The sequence below is a fragment of the Anabrus simplex genome, chromosome 8 (assembly GCF_040414725.1).
Source record: "Anabrus simplex isolate iqAnaSimp1 chromosome 8, ASM4041472v1, whole genome shotgun sequence".
In the NCBI taxonomy this organism is placed as follows: domain Eukaryota; kingdom Metazoa; phylum Arthropoda; class Insecta; order Orthoptera; family Tettigoniidae; genus Anabrus; species Anabrus simplex.
In genome coordinates this window covers 38357015-38382677 of record NC_090272.1, presented here as the reverse complement: position 1 = coordinate 38382677, position 25663 = coordinate 38357015, and the positions used below count along the sequence as shown (strand labels likewise).

Here is a 25663-nt window from a genome sequence, read left to right as displayed (position 1 = left end):
ACAGTTCACAAACTCAAAATTTTCCAGGTAGTGACATCTTCTGAGAAATTTGGAAATTAAGACCGTAGATAAAGTTCAGACTTCCTCCAGAAGAGGAGTTTCAACTGGCGCAACTTTTAAATAAACGGTGTGGAGGTGTACCGCCCGGTACAATAATAATAATAATAATAATAATAATAGAACTCTGCCGTTATCGACATTACAAAAGGTGGGGTACCCAGTGTGGAAATTGTCTCCATCCCACGCTCATCTTCGGTCCTACTTGTCTATCTTTCAAGTTGACAGTTTGTTAGTAAGTCATCAATTTTATGCCTATGATGATTATAATTATCACAACAATCAAATTATTGACGGCCGATGACTCAACAAAACTAATCATCAGCAGCAAAACATATTCCAATCCACATCACGAAAATATGATGTGCGTGACCCTGAATGCCGTGCATTCCAGTACAATAGATTATAGTTCTAAGACATCTCCACAGATAGCGAAACTAGTATGCTTGGACTCGAGTGTGGAGTCGAGCAAGACCGACTCCAAGTCGAGTATACCGATTCTAAGAGCACATTACTCGATTCTACTCGATTCAGTCGCTAGCCCATCACTAGGCCCTATACACGCGCAGACTTCTGGAATACTTACCTGCACAGACTTTCCTCTGGGAGGTAAGTCGGAAGTATGCAGTTGTCCACACACGCTCAGAGTAAATGATTATTTACCGAGGAGGTTGAATACGATCCGTTCAGCTGTTTTCTGTTTAATATTATGCACGTCGGATGATAGTCGGTGTAGAAGATGAGTTGTTATTTGGACATAATGTAGCGCTCTGCACGAAGACGACGCGCAAAAAATTATTTCAGTGTTCATATTTGTAGGTTATCACGTTTATATTTATTGCCGCAACTCTGAGATAGCGCTTTCGTCGCAAAGTCTCCAGCTGAATTCAAGCAGCGCCAGAATGTCAGAGACTTGCCTGCAGACTTTTTGTCGGCAGACTTATTGGCCATACTCTCAGAGACATGTCTGAAGAGACTGGTTTGCGCAGACTTGCCTCCGACTAAGTCTGCGCGTGTATGGGGCCCTTATGGGACCCTCTGTAGTTACGGGGACGCGTCAAGTCGGACTTGTTTTGTTGCCCCTTGCAAATACTACTGCATTTGCCCCTTGTTGCTGTTGAAGAGTTCGTGATACACCGTTGGCATTCTGTTTGGTTGTTGTAACACCGAATCAAGTCGGTAGGAGCGCTATAGGTGTAGACTTTCTCGCTGACAACCGTAAGCTGTCCAATCAACATGTAAACGGGGATCGTATACAGTTCGGTAAGTGCACTCAATTCTATTTAAATCCCCATGTAAACGTAGTAATGGATGTAGTCGAAGAGACCTATTATTCCAAGGAAATTCCTAAGAAAAATTAAATATATCGGTTGCCAAGATTATTGTTGACAGTTACCGGACTTCCCTTTATGCCAGTCTCAAGAAACAAGCCCCTTATTTTATCTCTCGAAACGCGAAATGTTAAACTGTAACTCCCCGTACAATTCAAATGAATTGCTGACGACCGTTGATATAACATTTCTTCCAGGAATCGTCTCAACATTATGTTTCATGATACATAACCTCCGATTGTGATTCACTCCTAAAATTTGAGGTTAAACAGTGTCCTTGGCAGTGTTAAACATCTGCTTTTAGACATTGTCGGATACGATGCGCTTTCTTATCCCTGAAATATCACTATAAAATTTGTCACAAATGGAACATAATAATTGCTTTTGCACATATCAAGTGAAAAATCTGCGGCAAATTAAGAAATACTGTCGTTATTTGAGAAATATGAAAACATACTTAAGGCTTGTAGACAGGACTGGTTTATGTCGTACTCCGCTGCTGGTGCCGTCTTTTGGTACTTTCTTCAGGTCCAGGGCTAGCACTAGAGGCGGAAAACTATCGATAGTTATCGATAGCGACCACTATCGCCTGATATCGATAGTCAGTTGCCTACTATCGATAGTGAACGATAGGTTTTTTCCCCTCATTGGCTTATTTTATGCCCTAAGAGAAATTGTACCACTGTTTGCAATTAACTGGTGAGGAGTTTGTTCCAATTCAAAGGTGTACATTTAAGTATCTCTGTGTACCTGCAACTTCAGTGCCGCCAGAAAGACTTATTTAGCATTTTGGAAGGTGGGATTCTCCATTCAACCTAACCTTAGTTGAGTTGGTACCAATACGGGACGAAAAATGAGATTTATAAGTTGTCAGAGATTGTATGTTGGCGAGAAAAGATAAGGCACATTTTAGGTCAAAGACTTCATGAAAACAACTGAAAACTCTCCTGGCAGCTGTTGAGAATGCTGTAAAACATTTTTCCAAATATATTACAATACCCAAGAAAATGCCGGGCGATCTCAAAATGAACACTGCAGCTGAACAAGAATGTCTCGGGCGGCCACGTTATGGGCAAGCGCGTGCAGCCCGAGAATGTCTCGGACGTGCCACTGAAGAGATTTATGAATGATTCCGATTTGAATTTCAGAAATTACACGGCATGAAATTGTTGTGCTTTGTAATGATTTTTTGTAGATTGTGTTCAATAAATGTTCTATTTTCAGGCATAATGGTATGATTCGTTCCACTTTTTGAAAACTATCGATTTTTTTAAACGCTGTTCGTTCGGGGCGTCGGGCTATAGAGATCTTTTGCCTCTACTTGCACTATGTGATATGAACTTGCGTGTAATTGGAATGGAGGAAATGTAGAGTGTTGAATGTGCGGAAAGGAACGTTAAGGACGACACAAACACCCAGTCCCCAGGCCAATTACAATTAAACACCTCTGACCCAGCAGGGAATCGAACCCGGGCCACCGGGTGACAGGCGGATGCGTTGCTCCCTACACCGCGGGGCCGGACAAACTATCGATTACTATCGATAGTAGAGCTCATAATATCGGAAAATATCGATGGCAATTACTATCGATAGTTTGCCGCCTCTAGCTAGCACCGTGGAATGGGAGTACTATGTCTGTGGATTCTCATTATCTTTGTCCATATGACTAGAGCGGCCAGTTCAAACAGCAAAATGGAGGTCAACAGAAAAATAGCATGATCCCTGGACCAATAAATATTTTTGTTCGAACGAAAGTAGCTCGATTGCCTTGCGACAAAGTATACTTTTACATTTATTTTTAGAAGAGAAATGGATATACTGTACTTGAGAAATGTTGAAGGTAACCTAATTGTAACAGTGATTTCTTAGAATTATCAGTGAGCCCCTTAAGGCTATGATGGTAATCTCCCGTAACGTTGTAAGTGGCAGAGACATCTTTTTCCAGAAATTAGCGGCAAAAGCGGGAATTGTTCCCCTTGCCCCAATCATTAGACCTACTATGTCGATTTCCTCTATCTGGTATTTCTCCCTGTAGTAAGGAATTGTTGGTAAGTAAATATTCCTTTTCTCTAGGTTAACATCTGAGGGCTGCGACTTATGGCTTTCAAAAAAACAATATAAATATGAGTCTCCACCTTATCAATACAAAATTAATTTACATTAAGCTGGTAAATATAGTCAAGACTAGTTTCGACCCCTAGGGGGTCATCTTCAGTTGACATGCATTAAAAATGTATTTTTCTACAAAAACATCACTTGTAATGGTAAAAGCTTAAATTAATTTGAACCGTTCATAAATATTGGTATGTCTGGTACATTTGGGCTATTATATGTGTCAATGGCTTTCAAAGCGAATTGTGGGGTCGATGATGTAACCTCTCTTCTTATTCTTGAAAGCAATGATGTCAATCCTTCTGTGGCTTCCGTTGTCCGCTAAGCCACTACCTGGAAACCATGGTCTTTTAGCGTTGCCGCAATTAACGAGCGGATGTTATGATGACGCGTATTCCTTAAAAGTTCACCATGAGGACAAGATCCCAAAACATGTGCAAGAGTTTCAATCTCTTTGAGGCAGTGCCTACAAAGGGACAGAGCTTCCTGGTACCGGTCTAACTGCTGAAATGTTTGCTGTCATCTTAATTGCTTCACGCCATTCACTACATGATAAGCCTTGATGGTCTCGAATCCAGGAGTTGGCAGGAGTATATTCATTGTACAAACATACACCTCTTCCTTTCTGCTGTAAGTTACTCCACTCACTGAATGCCCTTTCTCTCAGTACTCTTCTCACTTTCCTGGCATCTGTTATTTCTAGGCGTGGATGTAGCAAATTGTCAGATGGAGGGACATTGAGGGATTGTAGTGAGAGAGTTATTTCTTCTTTCAGCTTTCTTGTAGCACGGATGTATTCGTCACCTGAGCTTAATAGTACCTTACAGATGTTAATGTGCTGAAGATGAGCTTCCCAAGTGGCGCAGAAGAGTCCCAACCCCTTACATTTTTTCTCAGTGTAGACCATTCCATTAAGAATGTCTGCAGGTATTTGAAGAATTTCCTTAAGAGCACTTCGAATTAGTATGTCTGTATCAGCAAGGAACTTTTTCGGAATCTTCTCTGGCTTGATAGTTTGGAAAGGTTATATGAGAGATGGGCATATAACTGTGTTTATTATTTTAAATTTCTGGTCAGCCTGTAATAGTGGAGAAGAAACAAATTTCTCCATTTTATTCTGTAATTTTTTAAGCTCCTGTGTAGGTTGAAAAATTATTTCATTTGAAAAGTTAACTCCCAGATAGCGGATTGTTTCCCCACGTTGCAAACTCGATATATCATAGCTCTTAAATTCAGCTGGGTCTTCGATTAACTTTCCGCGTTCGATGCAGATTGCCGTAGATTTCATTGGGTTGATATAAAGCCCTATTTCATGAAATCTCCTTGTGACTATTTTCGAGAGCTCAAGTGCTGCTGTTCGACTATTTCCTATGACAACAAAGTCATCAACAAAACCCGTAATCGTTAAACGTGGAAGATGTGGTACTAAAGAAAATCCATAGTGGCTTGTGAGAGAGTCTTCAGTTAGTTCGTTTAAAATATGATCTGTCGCTAGATTGTAGAGACAGGGAGAAAGAGGTGAGCCCTGCATAACACCCCTTTTTAGGCTTCTTTCCAGTTACTGTTTCTATTTTTGTAGTGTTTCCTGTCTGGAGATTAACTATTAGTTCCTTTAATTTCTCAGGTATTCCTAATGACCTCAAGGTCTCATGTAAATGAAGGTGCCCATCTTGTCAAACGCCTTTCTGTCGTCTAGAAAAATCACTGTTAAATCAGTTTTGTTCTGTTTCGCGGAATTTAAAACCAAATCGAGTGTAGAAGTATTGATATGTGTACCGGCTGAAGATATAAATCCCCGTTGTTGTGGATTAAAAGCAACATATTCTCTCAGGCGTTTATCAAGAGCTCGCTCAATTACTCTCCTAACAACAGAAAATATTGTGATTGGTCTCCAGTTTGCAATATCATCAGGGGCACCTCCCTTGTGTATAAGAACGGTTCTTGCCTTTCAAAAACACGGTGGTACCTGTCCTTTTGAAGCATACGAGTGGCTATTGTGCAATTATCTCGGAAGCGATGTCACTTTTAATAGCTCTAACGATGATGTAATCAGGTCCAGGTGAAGTGTCCACCATAATTCTACTTGTTGCGAGCTGTATTTCATCTTTAGATATAACATCATTAAACGTGTCATTGTAAACCGTTTGTGTAGCTTCACTCACTTTTGGGGGATAATTTTCTCTCACTGAATTATTTTCATGTCCTAATATTTCATGGAAATAGCCATATACATGTTGAGAATTAATCAGACATCTTTCATTGTTTTCATGAAGGACAGTTCTAACTGCTTTCCTACGTTGATTGTGGAACTGAAATTGAGTTAACTGATATAAATACTTACTTCGTCTTTTTTTCTCTATCCCTGTTAGCGAACCTTTGCGGATTTGAACTTTGTTTATATCCTTTTTCCGTATTAACGTACGATTTCTTTTTACGCGCCTTGTTAAATTTCCTTGCTGGGTGTTTAGGCCCAGGCAAAAAATCAATTGCAGTGGACAGAAACTTTGGAAAGTCTTCTACAAATAAGAAAAATTCAGAATCATTGATGTCACCTTGTAGCTTTTCCCTCCATAACACCATTTGCTCTTGGTAGTACGAGTTGTGTGTTTTGTTGTTTTATTTCTTTTCTAGATTCATGCCCTTGTTCTGCAGATATTCCTAAATTTATTTCAGTACTTACTTGGTGGTTCGATTCCCCAGCTATCTGTCTATTCACAAGCCGTGTTCGGTGCTCATTCAGATGTGCTTTTGAGATATGAATATTGACCCCCCGAGTTGCCCGCAATGGTTACACACAGGCTGAGAGGAATTACTTTTGTCATAAGCTGAAACATTACTTCTGCTTGAATCATCCATCTCAATGCATGATGTGTCAGTAGAGGTATATAAACTTCGGTTAACCTTACTTACGTGATCACCAGCTGATCGTTCAAGTGCTATGGTAACTAAGCACTATAAGTAAATAAACAAATATGGCTTCCCAGACTGAAGATGTATACACATTCAATTTGAAAGGATTATATCAAAAAATATACTGACAAAAACACAGATAACATAGTATCATATAAAGATCAATATAAATAACCACAATCACAATCCTATTATGCTGAAGAATACATCACTTAAAAGATTAATCCTATAAAGACCACATGCAATATCCTTGGCGAATACATTCTCCATGGCCACAGAATTATTGTTATGTACATTGGCCATAGCATTTTGTTGCCTATTAAATATTGCATATCGCGATACAATTTAGGAAATGATGTCATTGACAACTGAAGCAATGAAACGAAAGCAAAGAACTTCAGTGAACACAGACATCACACACGAAATTGTTGAAAGTGTAAGACAAAAGACATACGTGTGTCACTGTGAGCGTAACACCAAATGTACTTGTAAAGTGGTAAAGTACGTATACATAATATTCTCCAAAAATCAAATATTTCTTAATTTGCTGCAGATTTTTCACTTGGTATGTGTAAAAGCAATTATTATGTTCCATTTGTGACAAATTTTATAGTGATATTTAAGGGATACGAATGCGTACTATACCCAGCCATACTTACTGAGACTTTTCTACTGGAACACCTAAGTTTTCCACAGCTTTACAGCAGACATGTTCTAGCCACACCAAAGGAGCGAGGAAGGCCCGAAGGAGGAGTTAGTATATTGTATGGAGAAGGCATCGGCACACCAAGGGAAGTCCATAAAGACGAAAATATGCTAATAATGGAGACGGAAAAAATAACCATCAACGGTATCTACATTAGCCCAGCTAGGACAGCAGATGATGCAATGGAACATATAGTTAAGGCAATAACAGCGGTGAAAGATGACAGAAATGTGATTCGGGAGGGGGCGACATTAACTGTCGTTTAGACAAACCTGATCACAATACTAACATTATTCTTGATTACCTACAAGATGAAGGCTATAAACTAGTAAATAAAGCAGAAGAAGTAACCTACATGGCTCCAAATGGTAAAAGTACTGTTGATCTTTTTTTTTGTCAAAAGACATTGCCTAACAATTCTTGATCGAGAGGTTATGGCCTCGCATCCGACAGCAGTTATTAGGAAGCACATACCTGTCGCTATTAAAGTTGAGCTAGGGAATCAAAATCCAGTAACCAAGAAGAGTCCTAATCTATGCATTACAAGGAAAGTGTGTATGTCTATCATAGAGGATGGAAAAGAAGACTTGAAAAGAGTACCGCAGATGATAAATGAAGGAATGATTGGCGCTGCTCTGGATAGTTTTCTGGACCTCATAAAGAAAGCACAAATAAAGAAGACTCTGAGGATCGCCAAGCCATGGTTCGACAAGGAGTGCTTCACGGCCAGACAAGATACTTTGGACCTTTTACACAAGGCACGGAAAACAGGTGGGGAATCCACATATGCTGAGTATGCAGTGAAAAGGAAACATATAAGGATCTACTCAAACAAAAGAAGGTGCACTACCTAGAAAAAAGGCTAAATTGCAAGCCCAAGATGCTATGAAAGACCCTTACATTGTTCTCAAACAACGAGCTACGTGCCCTTCTCCCGAATTCCCAATAGCTACATGGGAGAAACATTTCTCGGAGATCCTTAATCAGCAAAATCTTGACATAGCTCTCCCACTTCGAGAAAATCTACATTGTACAACAAGACCTATAGATCAGGTGGATGTCAAAATTGCTATCCAGTCCATGAAAAATAAGAAGGCAGTTGGCCCAGATGGAGTTTTCAATGAAAATCAGGGAAATACTCCTTAGAAAAGTAGCGAGTATGATTGGAGCAGACAACCCACTAACCATAGCCATAAATAACATACTTGCTTACAACAGGGTCACGATACAAGATGGCAGAGCATCCTCAGCAGCCGTTATACAAAGCAACGGGGTATTGCAAGGGGACCCCCTTAGTCCGATACTATTTAACATAGCCTTAGCAGATATCACAAATATCATCCATAACACATCGGTTGTGATGTACCAGTGTGCAGATGACATAGCAATAGGATCGAACAACAGAGATGACCTACAAGCTGTAATGGATAAGCTCGATGAGTATGCCGACATGAACAGTCTCATAATCAACAGAAAGAAAACAGTCCAAATGATTTTCCGGAAAGGAGGGAGAATAGCAGCAAATGACAGGATAACAAGCAGTGAAACAGCCCTGGAAGTTGTGAATTCATTCAAATACTTGGGGATTACGCTCCAGCCCTCTTCTACTTCTTTTAGAATTCATGTAACTCTATCTGACCTTAGAGTTATTGAGAATGTCAAGGCTAGATTCTTGAAAAGAATTTTAGGTATTTCCAAAATGTCACAATCAAGACTTGCTTATAGGCTAGCCAGAGAAACCTTCCTTATGGAAGACATAAGAATGAGACTAAAATTACCTTCCACACGACAAGAACAGGAACTACTTCATATTAGACTAAGAAAACGAGCGGAAATTGACTTGGAATTCTACAGGACGGACGCAATGATTAATCGAAGCTGGACTGGGCCAAAAAACGAACTGAGGAGTGCTCTGAACAGACTGGCCATACATGGTTTCCATCACAAACTGTGCGTACGACCTGGTTTTCATGACCCATCTGTGCAGTGCGTGTGCGTGTTATGCAACAAACGATGTGGTCGATACCATTTTAGTGAATGCAGTGAAAGAACAGTTTCCTTATTGGATTACTCTAAAATGTAATGCACATTTGTGCGCAATTTCTTCTTATTTGTGCTTGGTTAGGACTTTCTCGCTTGACCTTGGCCGCCAGTGATGGTTCAATTGCCGGCTACCGCGCGTGCGCATGTACGGCAGAATACAGTGCTCAAAATCATTATCATGCATTTTACTAACCATGTTTACAGTTTATGCTCAAAATCATTATCATGCATTATCATGTATTTATCATGCATTTTACTCACCATTTTTACGGTTTATGCTGAAAATGTTCCCCATGCACTGCCAAACATAATCGGCATCACCTAATGAAGTTTTTGGTTACTCTGCCAAGTTCTTCAGCACTGATGGATGAAATTGAAGCTCTTGTATTGTCTTTAAGTTCATCTAGTGTGTGAGGGTTGTTCCCATAAACTACATTTTTTAACATTCCCCGCAAATAAAAATCACATATAACGACCTTTACGTCTTTTTTTTTACTGAACCTATACGTTTGAATCTCTGGCCAGTTGTTTTATTGTCCGATTGATAGGAATGTGTCTCCCTGGAAATTTCGCTCGAAACTTTTGTCTTGTCCTAACACATGATTTTCTGCACATAATGTAAGTATTGTGCAGATATACACGTTCACGTAACTAATATTTCACATACATTACAGCACCATACACAACCACAATCAAACACTGTACAATATGACATACAGTACGTAGTAGCTTCATTGAACACCCTACTATCTCGGAGCTCAGCTCTCAGCATCTGCAGATAGTGCCAGAAACCGCGGCCGGTAGCGGCCTGTCATCGGCGGCCAAGGTCGAGCAAGAAAGTCCTTGCCAAGCATAAATAATGACCCTGTACTGTATGTTGGCAATTTGCATTTTGAGTTTTCTTGAAAAATACTCTCACCATACCATCCCCATCAGAAAACTACCTTCGAACCCACTGTCGGCAGCCTTGAAGATGCTTTTCAGTGGTTTCCCCACTTTCACACTAGGCAAATGCTGGGACTGTACCTTAAGGCCAGAGCTTACTTCTTTCAAACTCCTATCCCTTTCCTGTCCCATCATTTCCCTAAGACCTATTTGTATCGGTGTGATGTAAAGTAGCTTGTAGAAAAAAAACCCAGCGCCCTTAGAAAACTTTACTTACATGACTGTTCTCATTGAAGACTTGAAGAAATCCAGGATAATCTCTGATTTCGGCTATGGTAGATTTAAGTGTGGACTTTTGTACTCATATAGCAAATTTTTTCCTTGGCAAACTAAGTGAAAACAAGTAAGGACTGTTTGATTGTTTTTCATGTGATAGCTTTAGTTATTATTAAATTATTCTGTTTAACTTTTTTGTTGATACCGTTTTGTTTCAAGTTACTTATTAATTTATTAGCAGTGCAATTTCTTATGTCATGTTGTTCATTATCTGTTTTCTACATGGCATTTCCTGCCTCTTCTGCTAGAAGTTCAGGATTTTGCAAATGAACGTTTTCAGATAAATTGTGTTTTTTACTTTTTTTTTTCCTAATCCGTTAAGGAAGCAATGAAAACAAACAAATAAGTGACATTGCAATAAATACAAGTTGAGAAAGGATGTAGGCCTACATAGAGAAATGACCCTGTCTAAAGCCATAGCTATGCAGTGGGGTATGGCGATAGTTGCCAGTATGTTTTATTTGGACAATTTTAGTTCTGTTGAAAGAGTTAGTTACAACTGTCAGTTCAGTGTTTTTAGGAGGGCACATTTTGCTTTTTTGCCTTGATCAGGAAGAAACTAGAATTGTGTGGTTTACCTCTTACTGAATTGAATCTCCTGTCAGTTCTTGAGGAAATGGATCCTGAACAAGGAGACACTCCTTAAAAATATGTTGACATCATGGAAAATTTAGCAGTGTTCAGAGAAGAAATTTAACATGTTGTCTTCATTGAACAAATGTTTACGAAGTGAAAGGGTTTATCTTTCTGCAGAGCGTATTGCTGATTTTTAATCCTCTACAATCACATCATTCTGTTGATTCCCAAAAAAGGTTGATCTTAGCATTAAAATTTATATTAACTTATAAATGTCGTAACTTACTCCCAAACTTTTAGAGAAAATTATGCATTGAAAATGAAATTACAATCATTAGGACAATATATGCCAGCCATAATATTTTAGTGCATGCTCTGTTAGTGTAAATGTAGGGTATATTTTGCACTTGCATACTTTTTTGCATACAAAATATAGTTTCTGATAGGGATACACCAGGTGGTAAATCAAGACGGCAATGGTGCAATTGAATTGAACAGCTTTGATTTACTTCTGAGGAACCACTTTTTTCCTGCAGTTTCTTCTTTTGCATGGATAAATCCAATATCTTGATCTGGGCAATGAAAGCACAAATCAAAACATAATAAAACTTATAAAATACAAGTTCAACTGCCATTTTTAAACATACATCCTTTAAATCTAATATATAAAAATGAATATATGTTTATCTGTAATAGACTCAAAATCTATTGTACTGATTTCGCTGAAAATTTCACAATTTGCTCTTTTTATGCCTAAGAGGGTTCAGGAAGTTGTTTGAACGAAATCCGATACATAGTGTTTTTTTTTTTTTTTTTTAATGAGTAATTTTATATAATTAACTAGAGGAATGGCATGCTAAAGAAGAAAGTTATTTAGCTCTCCAGCTATTTCCCGCCAGTATTCAGTTAGGCTGTTGTACTCGGTACGCATCTATCGAAGCCGAGTGGCAGCATAAGAGACAAAGAACATCACAACAAACAATGGTGAATGTAATGTTATTTATTGTTGATCAATGTTATGCGCTTTCGATATGGTAGGCCTTCACATTTAGTTTTCTTCCGACCCTGCAATACCACTCATATCATAGTCGGTACGGTAAAACTGAATAAAACATAAATGATCCGAAATTGTATTCTCTATAACTGATGTTATGTAGTACTTTTAGATAGGACCAATAACATATGCATTTAAAAATTAAATTTTAGGCACCTTCCCCTAAACTACAATTTCGTCCAGGGTGAATAAAATTGTTTATAGCTTAGATTGTGGTTTCTAATTTCCCAGCTCTATATACCGATTTTCATTAAATTCTGTTAACCCATTTTATCGTGGCTCGGCGTTGACAACAAAAATACAAATTCATGAGTATCTCTGTTATCATAGCTGGTACAGTAAAAATGTATAAGACATGCATGATCAGAAATTTAATTCTATATAACTTTAGTTATATTGTATTTATCGATAGGACCACTAATAATATAAAGATTTGAGAATTAAGTTTCAGGTCTTCCTCTAAACTACCATTCCACTCAGCGTGAACAGAAGGATTTATAGCCAGATTGTAGTGGCTCCGACTTTATGTACTGATTTTCATAAAATTCTCTTCTTTTTGTCGTGATGCGTGTACATACAGACAGACAGAAATTACGGAAAAGTAAAAAGTGCATTTCCTTGTTACAGTGAACATGACTGGTAAAGAAATACCATTCTTTTCAAATTCTGAGCAATGTACAGACAACATTTTTATATATATATATATATAGATAGATTTATTTACAAAGCAGCACCAAGATTTCATTAGACTTGATGGACAGATTGTCACTAGGCAGCAGCGACTTACTCTGTATCGTGATAGCCTGGAAAGAAATGCTGTATATAGGAGGATGGGAACATGCTGCCATGTTTTATGAAGTACATTTCTTGCTGGGAGGTTCATGACTGTATGTCCCTTGTAGGTGGGGCGGTAGAATAACATCCACGGTATCCCCTGCCTGACGTAAGAGGAGTCTAAAAGGGGCCCCAGGGGCTCTGAACTTTGGAGCGTGGGATGGTGACCACGGAGCACTTAGCTGAGTCCTGGCATTGCTTCCACTTGTGCCAGGGTCCGCGCTTGCATCTATCCAACCTTCTTTGGTCAACTTTTGTTCTCTTCCGACCCCAACGGTATTACGTATGGAGGCCTAGGGAGTCTTTAATGTTCATGCTCTTTGCGGCCCTTGTCTTCCTTTGGCCGATACCTTCATTTTTCAAAGTGTCGGACCCCTTCCATTTTTTCTCTCTGATTAGAGTTATATAGAGGATGGTTGTCTAGTTGTACTTCCTCTTAAAACAATAATCACCACCACCACCACCACCATAACCGTGCCTGTTATTTCGAAAAAGCAATCCAACATGCAGTAATCGAGATGTATTTTTATGTCATAGGACCAGCTTTGATGGGTCTGCCATGTTTGAAGGATGTAGTTGTTCATGGGATGTGAAAAAAATATAAGAAACTGTGAAAAATGTAGAATATCAACAGTGGAATGACACGAGTTATCACCCACTCCTAACAAAGTGCAGAGCCCCCAAAGCAAAGGAGAGTCTTTATAATATAAAAATGGAAGTGTGTAATCTATCAGTATAAATTCTACACCTCCTCCTAAACCATTTCAACGAAACTTGGTATACTTATGACTTACACTGTGGGTGGGTAAGCCAGGGGTAGGTAGGGGATGGCATATAAAAATAATCAAATCTATAATTTTCAGGGTCACTGAGATGAACAGCGACACTCTGGATGTCATTGTAAGTCCAAGTTCAGCCCCCATCGGCGTAGGGGGTGAGAAGGGGTGGAAAAGAAAATTTCCAAAAATGACTGAGATTATGGACATATGGAAGAACTCTGTTATAACGACATCCAAGGGACCAGAAAATTGTTACATTATAAACAAGTGTTTTGGTAACAGAGATGAAAAATGAAAAATACAGTTACATGAACTTAATTAGGCTTATTTTAGATTTATGTATTCACTTTTAAACATACCATGAATATAATAAAATACAATTACAAATACAGTATATTCTGTATTAAAACAGTTTGACCAAACTCCTTATGAGTGAAGTATTTAGTCATTTTGCTCAGTTGTCTTGTACTTTCCCAATACATACTTTCTGAGTTACCTTCTCTGTTTAAAACAGTTTGACCAAACATCTTCTGTTACGAGTGAAGTAATTAGTCATTTTGCTCAGTTGTCTTATACTTTCCCAATAGCCGGGCTGAGTGGCTCAGACGGTTGAGGTGCTGGCCTTCTGACCCCAACTTGGCAGGTTTGATCCTGGCTCAGTCCGGTGGTATTTGAAAGTGCTCAAATACGTCAGCCTCGTATTGGTAGATTTACTGGCACGTAAAAGAACTCCCGCGGGACAAAATTCCGGCACCTCAGCGTCTCCGAAAACCGTAAAAGTAGTTAGTGGGACATAAAGCTTTTTACAAGAAAAGGATACTACTTACATCAAGGACTTTAAATGTGGAGACCAAGAAGAGATTTATTAAGTGCTATGTCTGGAATGTGGCCTTGTATGGTTCATAAACGTGGACTATTAGTGCACATGATAAGAAACGTTTGGAAGTATTTGAGATGTGGTGCTGGAGGAGGATGGAAAAGATCTCATGGACAGAAAAACTCACCAATGAAGAAGTTCTTCGACGAATAGGCGAAAAAAAATCCTTTTTAGCAACAATAAGGACAAGAAGAGACCAGTTAATTGCCCATCTCTATAGGCACAATGGTTTCATAGTTAATGTCATGGAAGGAATGATTCAAGGTAAAAGAGGAAGAGGAAGACCTAGACTGCAATATTCAAGACAGATCAGAGATGACGTAGGAACAGGCTCATATGTGGAAATGAAGAGATTAGCGGATTACAGAGAAGAGTATAGAAGACGAATTGCTGCCAACCAATCTTAGGATTGAGAATTAAGAAGAAGAAGAAGAAGAAGAAGAAGAAGAAGAAAGTCAATAACATTATTTCTTTCCCAATACACACTTTCTGAATTACATTTTATGTTCATTATTTCATTAGTAATTTCACTGTTCACTCCCCTAGCTTCATAGAACATGTTTACACTTCTAATGGCTTCTAAAGCATCACTCCCTGTAGGGACAGGCACTTCTGTCATTTCTTCTTTTGCTTCATCTCCCTTCTCCACTTCATGGTCACTGTGGCTGTTATTCTACACTTCATGTATAATTTAGTCTTAAGTTTGCACTTTGGTTGTAACTAGGCCATACATTTCATAGTCACACTGATTGAGAATATCACAGTTTGTTTCTCGCAGAAATGCAGATAACAGCAGATCGTCACTGTCCTCGAATGTATCTTCGGTTTCTGTGCCATTTATTTCTTCAGTTGATGAAATTCCGGCATGATGAAAATGGGTAGTTTTGGTAGTGACCCGTTTCCGTGGTTTTGTAATGCATCTGTTCGCATCTGTCAGTGTAATAGAATAATCCTGCTTTTTTCTCAATACATTCTGTCATTTTCAACAATATCAGCTTGATCAATGGGCTGCAGTATGCTTGTCACATTTGCATGAAGAAAAGCAAGCTTAATGTTCTCCATACCTGAGAATACAGGGTGTGCTGGACAATTGTCAAAAAGAACCAGGAGATTTCTTTTCTGGCTCTCGATTCCATTACCTCATTTTAGCTTCAAACAATTCAGAAGTCATCCAGGATTTTTTATTAGCACTGTATTGTTACGGCTGATTGTTTACATGCCTAAAGTATCTAGGATGTTTTGATTTGCTAATCACAAATAGTTTTCTCTTCTCAGTTCCGTCTGCATTAGCACAAACCAGAACTGTTGTGACGCTGCTTGAATCTGTCAATCCAGACACTGCTACATACAAATTATTTTAATTTCTTGGTAAATTCTTTGCTTTTACCGTAAGAAGAGGTCCACTAATGGGTACATTGCAGCTTCCTTACATTGTAGCTTCTCTCTTTCTTAAACCACTTTACCAGTGTTTCATCCACGTCACTCTGTTAAGGTTTTCAAAGCTGCTTAATTTTTGAACCATTCTCTTCAAATGCAGCAACATTTTTATCCTTACGCTCAGATCATTTGTACTGTGGAATTAAGAAGGCCAAACTCACAACACATGTCAGCTTTTTTTATTCCATTCTCAATTTGGTGAATCACTTCCAACTTTTTCTTCCAACGTTAAAACTTTTCTTTTAGTAGTCGTGCTGCGCTAAAAATGTGTGCAGTTCGAGGAAACTTCCAGTCAAAACTGACCACACGCAATTACCATTAATACTGCAAGAATTTGGGCGGGTTACAGTGGGCTGGGGTATCTGCCTGCATTCCTGAGTTCTATTACAACAGGGGCCAGGAAAGAATTTGCCATATTGCCAGATTTTAACTAAATATCTCTTAAAATACTTTGGTTCTTAGAAAATCTTATTCCAGATTGAGGTTAAAAATGACACGTTACGTGCGAGGTAGATGCATATGCGTTTGTTGTTCTAAGGAAGGTGGAAAAACTCATTTTTATAAGGAATATGTCCGTACCACAGAAAACATGACGTTATAGACAAGTTGTTGCTGAAACCAGTGTTTACTTTGAAGGTTGAGTCAAATGTTCCACCTTTACAATACCAAGGTTCTTTATTATCTAATTATTTACAAATCATTTTTTTAAATATGACGGGACATGTTTCGTCTAACTTGTAGACATCATCAGCTGCAAGAGTCTTTAAGAGAAAGCAACAATGACAAGGATAAAGCAACACATTAAAATAATTTGGGTAGCCGAATACGTCAATTAAAATGGTGAAGAGTGTTCAGGATTGTTCAGAGCACAACACTTAAAAATATATTGTTAGTATTAAAATTAAAATTGTCCATATGGGATGATTCAGTAAAACTTGGCGTTAAAATTCTTCTTTTTGAAGGTGCTGTGTTGACATACAATATTCTGTTGTGTCGGTGAAAGTTTGATAATGTGGTGCACAATGTTAAATCCAGTAGCATAAAAACGATGTGTAAGGAATCCAGTGAGCGGATGTTAAGGTCATCTTATTGGCATGATGTTGACATTTCTTGCTGAGAAGTTAGGTGGAATATTTGAACATGATAACATGTGTTTAATGTGCAGTAAAAGGCCCTAGAACGAGAATGATAGCTGATTTTAGTATTAAAATAGGCAAGTTTTTGTATGTTGTGATATAAAGCAATAAATGAAAAAATATAAAGAGTGCGGAACATCTGATTACTTATGTTCTCGTCTGTTTGAGAGCGACTAGTTCAGCGTGGATGATTGTGGCTGACTGGGAGCGAACTATGGAGGTCGTGTGTGATGGGAGCTGGTACAAGGGGAAAGTAGGGGAAGGTTGGAAAACGGGCTTTACAATTAAGTTCATTTTATGAAATGAAACAAGTGTTGCTATGACAAAGTTCAACTGTAAGTGTGTGCATGTTCCAGCATAGCTCTCAACCAAACTTGGTACAAAAAAAAATACTTCTGAGGCATGACACCCCTAGCACCTCTAGGAGAGGGGGTGAAATGTAAAAATAATAAAAAATGACCAATATTAGTGTCAAATCCATAATTTTGGGGGTATTGCGGAGATGAACTGTTTAACTGTTTAAGTTCAGCTGCAGTGGGAATGGAGGTTGAGAAGGGGTGAAAATGAATGCAGATATAACAGAGATTATGGATGCGTGTAGGTATGTTCCGGTAATACCTCTTAACCAAACATGGTTCACATATGACTTACTCTCTGGAAACAAATACTGTGGGGGTTTAGACGCCCCTAGTGGGGGGGAGTTGAATGTAAAGAATAATCAAAAGCAACTTATATTAGTGTTGAATCCATCATAGCTCTCAACCTAACTTGGTTCACATTTGACTTAGTAGCTAGGAAAAAAGAAGTACTACGCATGTGAGACACCCCTAGGGGTGGGGATTGGAAGGGGATGACATCTAAGAATAATGAAAAAAAAAACTAATATTATTATCAAATCCATTGTTTGTGTCATTGAGATGAATTGTGCTCTAGATACCCTTGAAGCCCATGTTCAACCTCCATTGGGACGGGGGGGGGAGGCTTTGATGAAGTGAAAAGTAAATAGTATAAAATGACCAAGATTAGTGTTGAATCCACAGTTTTTGGAGTCGCAAGGCTGATTGGTGACTTACAGTTGGAATCGTGTGCACCATATCTATAGTGCAACGGGTAAGTACATACACACTTTTTTTTTGAAAGGATCCGATATTTCCCAGCGAATTCAGGCTTCCACAAGGACTAAGTTTTACACAAAAATGAAATAATCTAAAACTTGAAATCGAACGCATATAAATAACTCTAAAACTGCATAATAGCTGGCAAGCGAGAGGCTTTATGAACCACGAGTTAGCTTTGAATTGGTCAGTTACACACATGCTCAATGTTATTGTGTATCACACTGAGTAGCATTGTACTTTCAAATGCAGTGCAACGAGATTGCATTCATTTAAAAATGGGTGGTATTATGCATCGCATGACTAAGCACTTTTTTCTTTCTTCGATTATTGCTCCAATTGGCAACTTGGGGTGTAAATTATTCTTTTGTTCTCAACATAGTTTCATGGGAAATTAATTTTGACCAAACGTCAACCCCTCACTCATTAAATTAAAGTTTTGCATCACATGACTAACTCCCATTTCTGAGTCTGATTTACATATCAAGCCTTTTTATAAGTTGTTTGTTTAGTGATCCTGGAATAGACGATGATGTAGGGTCTCTCTTATAAACACAGTCCGTCCAGCAGTGTTTTTACTCTCCCAGACCTAAATCAGTTTTTGACCTTGCAAGGAGCGTGCAAGTGTTCGATCTAGCATCAATCACTGTTAACATGGTGAGTTATCATTGCAACACTGTATTTTCATATGTAAAAGTTATTTAAAGTACGAGTCAGCTCGATGGGTACGTCATGCATTTGTTCAGCAATTTCCTGGTGAAGTGCCACCACATGAGCACACGTTCATGTAATTGTGAATAAATTTGAAACTACTGGCTCAGTGCTCAATAAAAAACATGCACGCACACAAACAGTTTTAACAGAGGAAAAGCTAGATGATATTGGTGCAAATCTTGAACAGTCACTGAAAAAATCACTCACAAAATGAGTACAAAAAGTGTAGGGGATTTCGGTTTCTTCTGCACACAGACCTACAAAGCTGTCATACATCAAACTGTACAAATTTACACGAGCCTGTTGTTTAAAACCTGCTGATCCAGCCACAAGAGTGAGGTATTGTGAGTGGTATCTTGCATCATTGAATAATCGTTTATTGTTCTTGTCAGATGATGCCTGGTTTCATCTTGATGCTCGTGTGAATGGTTGTAACTCTCACTGTTGGTATGCAGAAAATCCTAATGGTGTGTATGAAGTCCCTCATTATGATAGGAAGATTGGTGTTCGGTGTGCTGTTAGTGCAAGACTAATAACTGGGCCCTTTTTTTTTTTTAGAGACAGTAAATGGTAAATGCAGAGAGGTACCAAGATGACATTTTATGCTGTTCTTTCATCCATTAACAGAGGAAGATAAATTGCATGGGGTGCTTTCAACATAAATCAGCCGCTGGTCATACAGCAAAAGTTTCCCCTCTTACATTCTCGGAAGTGCTTTCGAACAGGGATCTTTGCTGGTCCAGTTACCTCTCGTTCTCCAGATCTAACAGTGCGTGATTTTTACTTGTAGGGTAAACTGAAAGAGAAAGCGTATCAAACAAATCCTCACACATTGGAGGAACTGAAAGAAAACATTATGAATTAAATCAGAAACATTAAAGTGGCAGAATTCAGTCGCATCAGCCATAATGTGGTTACCAGATACAATGCCTGTATAACCCAGGAAGGACGACACTTCCAGTGTCTTAAGGTAAGATTTCATACAAGATTGTACAGGGTGGCGCACGAAATGTCATACATCGGAAATGTTTCATAAAATGTGTAAATCTGGGCGTACAACCATGTCCTTTCGTGAACAGAAACCTTATTTCATGCGTGATCCAACAGGCTGCACCACATGTCGCGCATGCGTGCCGGCTGCCAGTTATACAGCATGGCGGACAAAGCGAGATTGACGCATGAACAGAAGGTGAATATAGTGTTGTTTTATGCGGAAAGAAAGAGCGTAGTTTGGACCTAGGAAAGGTTTCGTGTTCATTTCCTTACTTGGTGAGCTCCTTGCCGGCAGACGGTATACAGACTGGCCGGGCAATTTGAAACAGAAGGCAACATACTGGAGAGAAAACGGCCCCGCCTCAAGCCGGTCTACTCACCAGGGAATGTTGCTGCTGTGAGAGCAGCTGTGGCTCGGAGCCCCTCCAAATCCACCAGAACTGCATTATGTTCAGCTGGGCATCTCTCGTCGTTCAATTCAGCGAGTACTGCAGTCTGACCTTGACGTGTTTCCATACAAAACGACAACAGTCCATAAACTAAATTCGCTTGACAAACAACGGCGAGTACAGTTTGCTGCGTAGGCTATTACAGAAGGTGATCCCATATTGCACAACATATGGTTCAGTGACATCTATCTCAATGGTGCAGTGAACAAACAGTGTGTCCGATTTTGGGCGAAAGAACGGCCTGCTATATTGTGCACAAGGTTGAAAGTCATGGTGGGAAAGTGTGTGTGTGTCTGGGCTGCAATTTGCAGTCTTGAAATTATTGGGCCAATCTTTTTCAATGACACAGTTAATAGTGCGCGTTACTTGGACATGTTGACCAACAGTTTCCTTCCAGAACTCTTTGCATCACGACTAACAATAGAGACACAATAGTTCATGCAAGATGGAGCTCGTCCGCACACAGCAATTGTTGTTCTGGACTTCTTGAATGAACATTTCGAGCCCTGTGTGATGTCACATCGATATCTCGAGCGTCTTCAGAGCGGCTCAATCTGGCCACCGCATAGCCCCGATCTCAATCCCTGCGACTTCTTCCTGTGGGGATATTTGAAGGAGTCAATCTACCGCCATAAACCAGAAAAATGTAAAGCAATTGCAAGCGGCCATTGCGACTTTCTTCCGAGGGCTGAGTTAGGACTTGTGTCGTAGAGTGATCACGAATATGCGGGTTCGTCTCAAAGCTGTTGCACACCGAGAAAGTGGACATATTGAACATGTCCTGCACTCGGACTAACCATGCACATGTCAGTGAATGTTGTAACGCCATTTTGTATTCAATATGTTGTATATTACATTTTCTATAAACAATTTCCAGTGTATGACATTTTGTGCGCCACCCTGTATACACACTTAAAGCAGGGCGGCCACACGTGACATAACTGCCATAACGCTGAGTACAAACACCATGCTTTCAGTCTTAGTTCATATGGGAGACCATGTACTGTATGTTATGTAATTTGTGATCTTGCTATTTCATGTTGTATGCTGTTATTATGTAGAATATTATTTTGGAACATTTTATATGAGCAATTTAAGATCCTCTGTGGCTCAGGCAGCAGCACACCAGCCTCTCACTGCTGGGTTCCATGGTTCAAATCCCGGTCACTCCATGTGAGATTTGTGCTGGACAAAGCAGAGGCGAGACAGGTTTTTCTCCGTTACTCCGGCTTTCCCTGTCGTATTTCATTCCAGTAACACTCTCCAATATCATTTCATTTCATCTGTCATTCATTAATCATTGCCCCAGAGGAATGCGACAGGCTTCGGCAGCCGGCACAATTCCCATCCTCGCCGCTAGAAGGGGGCTTCATTCCATTCCTGACCCTGTCGAATGACTGGAAACAGGCTGTGGATATTTTTATATAAGCAATTTATGGTGCATTATAATGTTTAAAACCTTCTGTTCTATTTTGACATAAAATTGCAGATGTCTGTGAAGGGGGTCTGTAGATGAATGTGATCAATATAATGCATGATGTGGTATTTGACAAAATTTAATCCTGTTCTTAAATGAGCCATAAAATTTGTTGAAAAGTACCATATTCTACACTGCACTGAATTTTTAAAAGTCGATGTGTGTGTCTCCGTTCCATGCTCTGTTGCTCGATTCGGGTGTGAAATGCAAAAATCCTGTTCATCTCCAGTTACTCAACATGCTGTCACCTTCTTCGATATAACGAGTCAAAAACGTCATCGAACACACAAATCTTTTGTTTCTGTACAGATTTCAGTGTGAAGGCCAAACAGACTGTAGCAGCGCAAGATGAAGAACTCGTGGTTATCGGAGCAGGCGGCAAATGTCTATGATGATGATGATGATGATGATGATGATGCTTGTTGTTTAAAGGGGCCTGACATCGGCCCAAATGTCTATTGTAAGGTATGATAAGTGTTTAAACAAACTTGGCGGCTATGTTGAAAAATAGAGTGTAGAATCTGAAATAAATGTGGTGTTTGAGAATCGTCTTTCGCTGTGTAGTTACAGTATTTTCAAACGGCCCTTACCTAAAAACCATGCCTCGTAATACTTTCAATTTCACAGGAAGTATGAATTAATACGAAAAATTTTGTATTTGTGTAAACATCTCCAAATTTATTTTTGGTGCTTGGTCAAGTGATGCGTAACACCATCCAAATTTTACCTACCAATATTGACTTGTCACAAGGGTGGCATAGACAGTAGAACCCAATTTAGTAGATTCTATTCTGGCTTAACTCGGTGCCCAAATGCACTGGACTCTTGTTGGTAGATTTTCTAGCTTGAAAAAGAACCTGTACAAGGCATAATTCTGACACCTCGGCATCTCAATTTTGAAAGTAGTTAGTAGGATGCTAAACCATTATTATTATTATTATTATTATTATTATTATTATTATTATTATTATTATTATTATTATTATTATTATAAATTTCTTATTCATGAGAGTAATTTGAATTAAGCTGTGAACTAAACTAACTGAAATTGTTGTTTGTTTCAGGTTTGCGATTAACTCCTGAAGTGTACAGCCACATGACCCACTGGTTGTCAGCTTTGGCCAATGGTAAGATAGTCCTCTCTCTTGAAGGTGGATACAACTTGACATCCATTTCTTATGCCATGACACTGTGCACGAAGGCTCTGCTGGGTGATCCCTTACCACCACTGAGAGCTGGATTAGCTCCTTGTCTGAGTGCTGTGACTACTATTAAAAATGTCATCCATACCCAAAGCCAATATTGGCCTTGTTTAAAATTTGATGTTGCATTACCCAAGCGAAATGTCTTACTGGACAATGTCAGACCTCAGGTTCCTGTGTCTCCTGATACTATCACTCTTTCTAAGTCTCTTACAAAACTAAATTTGGATGAGGAAGTAAGTTCTTCCGATAGAATTTCCAAAGAAACAATATATTCCAATTTCTGCATCATCGATGTTGCAAGAGACCGTGAAACTTGTGTAGAGAGTCCGATGGAATTATCAGAATCGTCTATAAATTTTGTGGCTAGTTCATCAAATTCTTCCTTTGAAGGAGACAGCATAGCTTGGTCACGTGTCAGTTCTGTTAGCTTTAGTGAATCTCCTGAAGAATTAGTCGTGGAAAATAATATAAGAGACACAGTGGAGAGTTACTGTCCATCTCCTTGCTTTATTTCTGATCTGGAAAATAGCAATGTTCCTGTTTCAGAAACAGTGAACTTGAACTCTGTTTCCTTAGCATCAAGACCATCATCCTTACCCATAGCCTGTGACAGTGTCGTTATTAAGAATAGCAGGCTTGAGGTAAGAGATGCTGAACTTGAGAGTGTTCACAAAGCAGCAGATAAGGAAGCTGGTTCTAGTGGTGGACGTCAGCAGAGCAGCAGTTCACAAGGTGGACATCGGCAGAGTGGCAGTTCACAAGGTGGACAGGCATCGGGTGGGGCTCCTCCAGGAGGGACTCTGGCCGACTACCTCTCGGACAACATACAGGTTGGTATCTATTGATTATCTTCATACACAAAGCAGACTATACAAGGTGATCCACTTAAGTTTTTCACCTCAGATAACTTACTAGTCTGACCAGTTAACTAGTGGGCTGAGCTCCCTAGTGCTTACTACATACATGTGTATTCTCCACAGCGCTGTCAGGTAGAATGGCAGTCAGCTCAAAAACATTAGTTATGTCTCACACAATGCAGGAGAAGTGAAGAGGGTAGATGGATTGCCTGTAAAAAACTGTTGCTAAAATATTATTTCTAAACATCTTCATTTTGTGTATGATAACGTAATATACTAACTGCTGCAGTTAACTGTTTCAACAGTTCTAACAATTACTGTTATAACGTTTATTTACTCCAGAATCAGATGCAGCTTTGGTGCATAAAACATAATGACTCATCTTCGTTTATGTATTCTGATATTGCATGAAATAAATGTCATGGTTAAAAGTCAGTATTGGCGGTGATTATTTATGTCTTACGAATATTTTGAGAGACATTCACCTTTTTTTTTCGATACGAAAAGCAGTGTATGTATTAATTAAAATAATCAAGTAGGACACGTTTCATCCCTTCTTCTGGGACATCTTCAGCTAATTAATATGTAAGAACAATTCCAAAAGCACAGGAAAGACGTCTATACATTAAATAAAATTACGATCCAAGGTGACTCTCTATCTTAAAACATATAACAATAATGTTGGCTATCTCACATTAAAATTCTTTGAATGCATAGTCTTGATGTTGAAGGATACATGAAGTACAGTTTATTGTTAAAAACTTGTGTCCTTAAAAACATATTGCTGTGTGTGTTCATATTTTTAAAAATACAGCAGAATGTTCTTAAGTAAGCAATGTGTTACATTTTTATATAGCTGGTTGGACTGGGGGAAACTCCTCTCAAAATGTTCAGTGAAGAAAGTTTCTTAAGAATCAAACATCGAACATCATGAAATATACCTAATGTAGAACGTTTGTGTTGTGTGAAGGAGAAGTCTAAAAAAGAAAGAGAGAATTATGCAAAATGCCGAAAAAGAATTTAATTATTTTTAATGTTAGAAACAGTGAATATGAGTATTTACTTCTCCGCTGGTCTTCCTGTGCTGGCTAATGGCAAGCTTATGAAGGACTAGAAACAACTGTCTTGCTGCAGCACAGAGGGCATTTAGGGGGTGGTTGAAGGGAGGGAGTGGGGGAAGTTTGTGTGCCTGCTGTAGTAATAGTATTTTTTATAATTTCGTCAAAAAGGATGTTAGGTTTATCGGTTATTTCATTACCTCTTATAGTGCCAGGCGGTCGATATATTGGCCATGTTTTTCCTTCGCCTATATCTTCATTCCCTGATGCACAGTGGTAGCACAAATAATACCAACGGAAAGATCGAAGTTTTTACTCTCTGGAAATATCGATAACGTGCAATATTGATATCAGTGAAGTTTTATAAAAACTTCCTTTCGACACATTACAAGTTTCGCGCGTGGTAGCCCTGCAATCTGCCGCTTCTTGTCGCTTGTTATCTTACGTGTTTTTACGTTTGTTTATTTACCTCTGATAGTGTAAACATGTACCGTCTGGCCATTTTGTTTATTTGCCTCTGATAGTGTAAAGATGTACTGTCTGGCCAGTTAATCTGCTATGGTAATGGGAATAAACCATACAGCCAATGTCTCCAAGCTGAGTGTTGGGCGATGGTAAATAGCCTGACCCACTATAAGGACCAAAGGCTAAGGGCGGAGGAGTCCTTATAGAAGGGAAATGGGCCCTCAGTGGAGGAAAATGCCACTGAAACCCCATATCAA

At 39.0% G+C, this 25663-nt stretch overlaps 1 protein-coding gene across 8 annotated transcripts in view; it reads left to right on the top strand.

The window, feature by feature from the left end:
- HDAC6 (histone deacetylase 6) overlaps nucleotides 1-25663 on the top strand; it is a 458923-nt gene that overhangs the window by 350161 nt on the left and 83099 nt on the right. For all 8 annotated transcript variants that reach the window (XM_067152102.2, XM_067152103.2, XM_067152104.2 and 5 more), the window contains one exon: nucleotides 22886-23856. In XM_067152102.2, the coding sequence (XP_067008203.1) occupies nucleotides 22886-23856 (971 nt within the window). The remainder of the gene's footprint in view (nucleotides 1-22885; nucleotides 23857-25663) is intronic.